The sequence below is a fragment of the Prionailurus bengalensis genome, chromosome C1 (assembly GCF_016509475.1).
Source record: "Prionailurus bengalensis isolate Pbe53 chromosome C1, Fcat_Pben_1.1_paternal_pri, whole genome shotgun sequence".
Lineage (NCBI taxonomy): Eukaryota > Metazoa > Chordata > Mammalia > Carnivora > Felidae > Prionailurus > Prionailurus bengalensis.
This window is the reverse complement of record NC_057345.1, coordinates 21878625-21887527: the sequence shown is the minus strand read 5'-3', so window position 1 is coordinate 21887527 and position 8903 is coordinate 21878625. Positions and strand designations below refer to the sequence as shown.

At 35.8% G+C, this 8903-nt stretch overlaps 1 protein-coding gene across 36 annotated transcripts in view; it reads right to left on the bottom strand.

The window, feature by feature from the left end:
* EPB41 (erythrocyte membrane protein band 4.1) overlaps positions 1-8903 on the bottom strand; it is a 198351-nt gene that overhangs the window by 37547 nt on the left and 151901 nt on the right. For 6 of the 36 annotated variants that reach the window (XM_043574269.1, XM_043574270.1, XM_043574262.1 and 3 more), the window contains exons 13-16: positions 8138-8194; positions 7932-7973; positions 6889-6951; positions 2011-2187 (exon numbers count right to left, since the gene is read on the bottom strand). In XM_043574269.1, coding sequence (XP_043430204.1) covers positions 2011-2187; positions 6889-6951; positions 7932-7973; positions 8138-8194 — 339 coding nt within the window. Of the gene's footprint in view, positions 1-212; positions 264-2010; positions 2188-6888; positions 6952-7931; positions 7974-8137; positions 8195-8903 lie in introns of all 36 variants that reach the window. The other 30 variants (XM_043574271.1, XM_043574292.1, XM_043574293.1 and 27 more) reach the window with 11 other exon arrangements.

Sequence of the window (8903 nt, the reverse complement as noted above, 5' to 3'; positions counted from 1 at the left end):
GCGCCGAAATAAGCAAATTGAAAGCTGCAAAAGCTGCAGCCGTGGAAATGTTATGTGTTAGGTCAAACGGCAGTGGGGGTGTGAATTTACTAGTAGAGCCAAAAGAAAAAAAATTACTCAGCAACTGCTGTTCAGTTCTGGGGATTATCTGCTTAGTGCCATGACAAGAGCAAATTCGGATTAAGAAGCACAAGTCATAACAGCAGCTTTACCTCTGGCCCACCAACCTTTCTTTCCGAGGGAAGGACAGAGATTTTCTTCACCTGGTCATACACAAATTACATAAAATTCAGTAGCCTTGCAATGCAACAACAATGCTGCCAAAGACGGAAGAGGTATCCCCAGAGAACAGAAATATCGCCCTAATTATTAAAGAAAAAGTAAGATATGCCAGAAAGTGGAGTTATCCTATATAAAAGGTTATCATAGTACAGTTCTTATTTATTCTGTTATTCATTTAGAGGAGTAATATACATAAGAGCTAAAGTGGCTCAAATACTCCCCACTAATCTAACTTATAAAAAGTCCTTTCTTTAAATCCACAGAATGAATCCATTTCCAACCAGCCCTGAGGTGATTTCTGGAGGGTTTTATTAAGATATAAGATGTTTTCTGGAAATGGAGACTGATTCAAATTTACCAAACTTAATCCAAGAGAGTAGTAAGTTACTTTTTTGAAGTAATTGAGCATCTTTTATTATTTCCACAGAGTCAAAAAGAAAACTTCTAGAAAATATGCAGTTATGGTTTACAGAGAGGGTTAACCAGGCATGATAGCAACAAGACATTTCTCCTGGTATCTAGGTTTGTAGAAAGCAGAGTCATTGTCTTAGTTCAGGGTACATTATCTAGATTTAGGATACAAAACGGATGTCCATTTATATCAGGGAATGGAGGCAGAGAGGACAATGAATAAGGACAACGGCATCCTGTCACCCCCAGTAACCAGCTACCCATATTCGGGAATTCTCCAGTCTTGGTGAATTGTTAGCCAATTCCAATCGCATTTTGAAAAATATAAAAAGTACCCTTCGTGAGACAATTTTTATCATCTTCTCCAGTTCCAGAAACTAGACAAACGTGGATAGTTTACCATGAATTCTGAATATAAAAACAAGGTGGTTTTTTTTTAAAGGTATTAAGACATCACTACCTTTAACTAGAATTGCTACTGCTTTTGGCAAAAAGCAAGCATATAATTTAAAAAATCATCATAACCACTCATTAAGTCATTGTGACTATTTATATAAATATTAACCTGAATAGGCTAAAGATTAAGTAGAGAATTTTTAAATACATGCTTAAGGTAACTTTTAAGATATTCCATTTCACAGATTTATTTAGTCAAGTGTAGGATTTCTAAGATAGGTAATGACAACAATAACACAAAAAGAACAGCCTCCCAAAGGTATCTCTGACTTCTTCTACTTGTGATTATCTTATAAAACAATGTGTTAAAAGTTTGATGTGACTCATAAAGATAAAATAAATCGTCAACGGTTTTTCTAAAATTGAAATACAATCACTAATATGTGGTATTCTGCATTCTCTGGCTTAGGGGCCTCTTTGGTTTATTATATAATTGTGGTCAACCATTCCAGACATTTTTAAGTTGTGCAAATGTTCAAATAAAGTTTTAAAAAAATGTTTATCCTGTTCCAATTTTGACCTTACTAAATTTAGTAAACTCTCTGGTCCTTGGAGGCACAGTTTGAACATAAAGTTCCACTGGCTTATGGTCAATTTGTAAACACACACTAGCCAGAAGGAGGGAGTTCTCAAGAGTCTGATCATCTAATGGTAGTTCTAATGGCTCCTATAATTCCACTGGGTAGCCCACAGGACTTAAAAAACAAGTGTTTGATTATGCATGCCTTAAAGCTGCAATGAACTGGTAAAGAATCAAAACCAAATTTCAGCTCTAAACTTACTTTCAGATACAGAACATTAATACACAAAAACATTTATTTCATTCATTCTCACAAGTGGTCACATGGACAAAGTACTCACTCCTTCTCCTGTGGGAAGCTGCCCATTGATGTTAAGTGTTCGGAATGGGGAGTGAGTGGATAAGCGTTTATCCCATTCACTAGGCCGTGGTTCTGGTACAGATTCCATAAAGTTCTTTTTCAGCTCACTGATGCTGGCATGATGTTTTTTTATCTCTTCTTGACTTTTGTCTAAATCCTATAGTTGAAAGGACAAAGATGCAAAACAATAAATACTCAAGAGAAAAAGAACACATCAAAGGAAGCCCATCAGACTGCGGGCACTGGTAGAAAACACACCACATCCAGGGCAGATGTTATGAATCCATAAATTGCATTCAAATTTTAAATATGCAACATGGTATATTGGCTTGCTTTTTTTTTTTTTTTTTTTTTTTTAATGAGGTGCTTTTCTTGGAAGCAGTAAAGCCTCATAACCCACAGCTTTTAGCAGTTATGTAACCCATGGACCTCACTCCTTAATTTTACAATTTTTCTTCCCATTATGACACAGTGTTTGATCTCCAACTCCTCATCCCAAGAAGGTAATCTCACAGCTCAATTAGTCTCAGCTTGATAGGAACTGATTGAGACTCAGCTTAGGCAGGATGGAGATAGCAATAAATAAGGAGCAACTAGTTAAACAAAGGACATAATAGAAGACGCAACTGCCACCATTGGCTGCTTTGCTTTGGTGAGTTGCAAACATATAGCATCCCTCTATTTCTACCTGGAGATCGTTTTGCTTCCCTTTTACTAGGTGGCTATTGCTGGTTTTCATAAACAAGAAAAGCCCTTTCTTGTTGTAAGAATTTATTACTTGAATTCCTGGCTCAAGCCTCGAGAGCAAATTGTTACTGCCTCTGAAAAATCACTTGGGTATGTAACATAATGACTTTTTTTCTTTACCAATACTATTCACACAAACTAAAAGTTTTATGCCTTCCAGCTTCTGAGAGCTTTACTTCATCTCTTAGTATAATTCAAAGTAGGGACCTTCTTCCAGTAATTTTCAACAGATTGGAAGTGATTTAACAAGAATTCATCAAATACCTTATATATCTCCTTGACAATCTAAAATATCTCAACTGTTCCAACAGAATTGAATACTGGACAACTAGGTTCAAGCTCTTAAATGGGATATTCCAGAGACAAAAGATCAAAACTAAGGTTAATAAAGGTAGAAATAATATTCAGGTTTATGTAACAGGAGGCATATAAAATTTCCACAAGGTAGACTTGGCAAGAAAAAAAAATGAGAAATACTACTTGGAAGACAAAAACTCAAATGTTTTTTGCCCAACATACTTCTCCAAAAAGAGTCAGGAGATCTATGCTTGAGATCAAAATATGTGGGAGCCTGTCACTTGATGACTGCTAAAAATTCTGTGTTTATTATATATCACAGCAGCTCTGTATCCAAGAAAAGCATAATATTAAATATATCTTTTAATATGCTCTGTGAATTTGGGGACTAGTTGTTCCTTTTTTGGGAAAAAAAACTGGAACTCATTTAAATAAAAATTTGTTTGAATAATTTTTCTGGAGCAATGTATGTTTCACCTAAATAAAATTTTTTCAAAGGCAACGTCCAAGGGAAAATAGCATAGGAGAAAGAACTGGCGAGGCACACGACATAATTTTGATTCTGGAAATATATATTCAGAAAATTCCTTTAAGTCTATACTTTTAATTTTTGCAACACTAAACCATCTATATTTGCTTTGAGATCAAAGAGAAAACTAACCCAAAAAGGGCAATCCTGTAGCTTCCCCATAAAAGTACCTCTTGCTTGTTGGGATGAAATGAGTATAGCCCACGAATATGGGCTTTACCATGGGGAAACAACAGTGTGCACTTTTATTCTAGCTGAAAGCAAGAAAAGCATGTTTACTAGCTAAAGAAAAGCATGAACAAGCTTGGTCAAAGACTCAGTAATAGGCTGAGCAACTGAGACCCACAAGGCATGTAAGGCCCTGTGACCCAGCTCCTAACTGGAAATTACATCTGCTTGGTTGAAGAACAATTGAACACATCTGGGAGAGTTACAAGTATGAATGGAGGAAAACAAAAATGAGTGAGAGATGCTATGGTAAAACTGTAACTCTCGAGGCTAGCCTCTTAATATGAGAGTGGGGATTTGTTGTTCTTCTTGCCTAGCTTTGGATTGGCTTGGAACCTGAGAAAATAAATGTTGCAATAAAATCAGCAGCTTCTGAAGGAGCTTTCTCCATCCTTCTTAGCTGGCTCTGTTAGAAACCTGTGGGGGCACAGAATAAAATTAAGATCTCAAAGGGACCTGTTCCAAATAGAATTTGTCATAGACACTTGCTACAGGTTCTCTCTGGGAGATGGAGGAGGAGGCGGTAGATCTAAAAATGAACTCGACCTTATTTGGCCAGAACAAAGCATTAGTGGGGGTGGGGGAGGAGTAGGGGGAAGAGAGATGCTTTGGGAAAAAAAAAAAAAAACAAAACCCTGCTAGAGTGACAGATAACTTGGGAGAACCTCCTTGGCGGGGCGGGGGAGACGAAAAAACTTTTTACCATAACTAGAGAATGATGGTTAGCCAAATTACTTGGGCTGTTTTTAGGCTAGACACTTTTTGATGCTTATCATCTTATAATTTTAGCAGCAGCCAAACCAAACCATTAAATATAAAATGTTCTCAAAAAGTAGTTAGTAGTTTTAATTTTCAAACACACACTTATTTAGAAATCCCCTCTTGTGGCTGTCAGTGAAATGCTGGGGGAAAAAAACACACCACACACAGAGATTCTGTGAGTCTCGGAAGCCATAACACACCTCATTGAACAAATGACAAATATATGATTGGCACTGCAGGTTCCAGTCAAGAGGAAGCACTAAAGACGGACCCGTGAAGGAAAAGGCATGTTTGAGATTGGGAGAGGTTACCTTGCCAAGAACAAGGACATCAACGGACATATGCCATTCTTCCTAATCTCAGAAGCAGAACCGTTTAGGTCTAGTTTCAGTGATGGGCTAAAGCAAAGAGATCTAGTTGCCAAATATCCATGAGATTTAAAAATCTCATGTTACATGAGGTAAATGTATGTAAAACGCTTGGTATTGTGCCCATCACGCAGTACGTGATTACTGAAGGCTGGCCATAATTTTTATTTTTTATATTAAAGTACCTTATACATACATAGCTAGCACTCAAAAATACATGTTTTGACAAAAAACAAGACAAGGTTAAGTAACTATTAGAAGCCATTATATTAAACCAGAGATCTATCTAAAAAAGCTTCTCCAGGGGCGCCTGGGTGGCGCAGTCGGTTAAGCGTCCGACTTCAGCCAGGTCACGATCTCGCGGTCCGTGAGTTCGAGCCCCGCGTCAGGCTCTGGGCTGATGGCTCGGAGCCTGGAGCCTGTTTCCGATTCTGTGTCTCCCTCTCTCTCTGCCCCTCCCCTGTTCATGCTCTGTCTCTCTCTGTCCCAAAAATAAATAAACGTTGAAAAAAAAAATTTAAAAAATAAAAAAAAAAATAAAAAAAAAATAAAAAAGCTTCTCCAAATTTCCAGTTTAATAATATTTACCACATTTCATATATATTCATCTTTCAGGTCTCAGCTAATATGTTTTCTTTTCAGAGAGAACCTTCCCATCTATCTTCTTCAGAGTAGATCTCCTTCCTTAGCACAGCATACAGTTTATTTTCTTCACAGCTTCTGTAACAACTTGAAGTCATTTTATCTCTATTTGTTTACTTGTGTATTGTTTCTCTCCTCCCTACTTCCACACATTGTTAAGCTTCTTGAAGGCAGGGACCAACTTCCTTTATCATCTTCCAATATATTTATATTTCCTTCAAATTGAGGTTCAATCCCCAACGTCAGAGTTATACTCATTTCTTTTGGCTCTGTCTTGAGCAAAATTGTAAGATAATCTGGTCAACTGTAAGAGTCTTTGTGATGTGTAAACTAATGTAAACTCAGTTTTTTCTACACATTATTATTGTTCCTCACTTTTTCCACGTTCCTACACATTATCCATGTTCCTCACTTTTTCCTCAGAGTTCCTCTGATCTTCTAATTAGTTTTATATTTCCCTATCTAATGTGGAGGCCCAAACTAGGTAAGTTTACTAACATAAGTCTGGTAAAAATCTCATCACTGTTGAATGTAACGAGAAAATGACCTTACAATTCCTATAGTACACAGTATGTTGCTATCTCTATATGGAAAAAGTATAGTTTAATAGAAATAGATAGACCCTTAACTCAAATCCTAGCTTTACCAATTTATTAGCTTTGTGACCACAGGGAAATTAATTTCTCTAAGCCTTAGTTTTCTTATCTTTAAAATAATAATCTTATGCCCACAGACCTGTTTTTGTAATTAAACTACCATATATCATAGTAACTACTTATTAAATACGAGGTCCCCTCCTTCCTTCCTATATCTTTTTCTTTTCCCTGACTTTCCTGTCATTTTCTGGTATCCCCAATATTTTAAGTCCATTTTGAATTGCGATCATTTTCCTATTTTTCCACATTCTCTCAGTTCAGAAGATGAAAAAAATTGTTAAAAATTTGATGCTTGGGACATATGGGAGTTTATACTTCTTGGAAAATTCAAGGAACTTCTAACAGCGATGTAGACTTTTCTACAAGTGGGTAAAACAATGGAACCGCAAGAGGCAGAGGTAGTCCCAATCATATATTTTTTAGAGAAGTATGACAGATGGAAACTAAAAAGAGTCAGAAGGAGAGATGGCTGCATATCTTCATGTTTACCAACATGCAAAAGCATTTAAACCTAAAATTCTTTCATGCAATGGCATGCAAAACCAAACACAGCATAAAGAAAGGAAATCAGCGAAGAATGCAGAAGGCTACAGGCAACCAACTGAAATAAGCTTCAAGTTCATACAAACCTCCAACATTAAATTGCTATGTCTGATATAAATGTTTTCACCATCTAGTCTCTCTCTCTTTTTCTGTGAAAATGAAAGAGGGAAAAACAGAAAAGCATAAAAAATTAAAATGTTGTTCTTGCGGGAAAAAACTGCAAACTGGCAAACCAAAAAAATATTTAAAATTAAATGTCCACAGCGAAGCATATGCCAACATGAAATGGTCACAAAACTACAAGGACACACACAGAACACATTACCACTAGAAAACGGATGACCCTGTCCATGAATGATGGAAGAATATGATGGTGTTATTTAAATAGACAGTGCTCCTAGCTTCATTGGCTTCTTACATAATAAGCTGTTTTATGTTCATTTTTGAAATTGAGCTGTTTGAGGGGTATCTTAAAATACATGACTTTAAGAAGCTTTGAAGTTCCATGGCACAGAGAAATACTTTAAAACATTATTTACCTTTTTTGGACATATTTCATACTTAGTAATACCACAGTATGTATTCCTCTAATACCTCTCATTAGAAATTCTAAGGGCACTTTATACATGATTGGTCAATATTCCATTCCGTACGAACTGATATATCCAACTCTATACTTGGGAAGAAAAGACACAAAGCAGCAAAACACATAGCTAATAACAATACCAGGAGGTGCTGCTATGATGATTTCCATAGTAAATATGCATCAAATATCGTCAATGATTCTAAGAATATGGTGCCACTGTGAAATACTTCTTAGAACGTTTAAAGGACGGGTTTGGTCTTTAGTAATTGTCTCATTGTGCTTAAAAAGATATTTTCCTACTGGAAAGTTTATTTTAATGAAAAATTTCAACAAATAGTATAGGGTAATAATTTGGTATACATATGTAGGTGAATATATGCAAACACATACACATATACATACACAAATATATATCTACTATTTGTAAGTAACTTCTGATTAAGAGAAATCAATGAAAAGAATGGATCACTGTCTTTTTAATGCACTGTAGAAGTCAGCATGGGTGATGGTAATGTAGTTTTGTGAAAGTGAAAAATGGCTGACCTTCCTCATTCTTATCAGATCTTCCGTTTTTTCTGCAAGCTTCTGTTTTGCCATTATTAAAAAAAAAAAGAAAAATGATAAAATATTGGCCCACTGAAGTTTGTTTGAACCTTTATTTCATAGTATTTTTTTAAGGAAAGGGAGTTGGGGGGAAGAAAAAATTGAGGAGGGAGGAGAAAAGGAACAAGTGGCCTGTTGGCACAAACCTGTGTTTGGTCACCATTTGAGGTAGGTACTGTGACCTCGATGTGGGTTTTTTCCACCTACATTTAAGAAATAAAGTGGCAAAAACATTTTAGGTTAGTAGGTGTCTATGAATCGCATTATTTACAAATAAGCCGCATCTTTAAGCTGGTTGCAAAATAAACTGATATGTAATCAACATGATGCAGTCTTCTGGGGGTGTTACAGGGAAGGACATTACTCTCAATAGTAGTCTATTAGTTCACCATCATATTTTCAAGGCTGAAAAAATAATATGGACAGCCAAATGATCATAAAAGAAAATTAAGATAATTATTCTGTTGATGAAGAAAACATTTTTATACTTATTTACAAAAAAGTATTTATACAAAGAATAATTTGTGCTTAAATACGGCATGTGGCCTCTTTTTGCTTCTTTTTATGATCTAGAAGTATTTTAACATTTAAAAACAAATTTACAAACGAAGATATCAAGGTATGACATACATGACAGAAACAAAAAGAAAATCTTTACAGTTAAAGCACACATACAATAAACCACATATGACACAAAGCAGGTAAATACAAAAAAATTTGTTAGTCGATCAATATATTTAAGGAGGCAGTTTCACCCTTGAGTTTATTAGATAACAAAACATCAAAATAAACTCAATCCAAATTGTTACTGATGCATGCAATTACTTCCAAGGCTGATTTATAAATAAGCACACAGAGGGCTCAGCTGCAACATTCAGTGCTCTGTAATCTCCTCTCCAGGGAGCCAGAGCC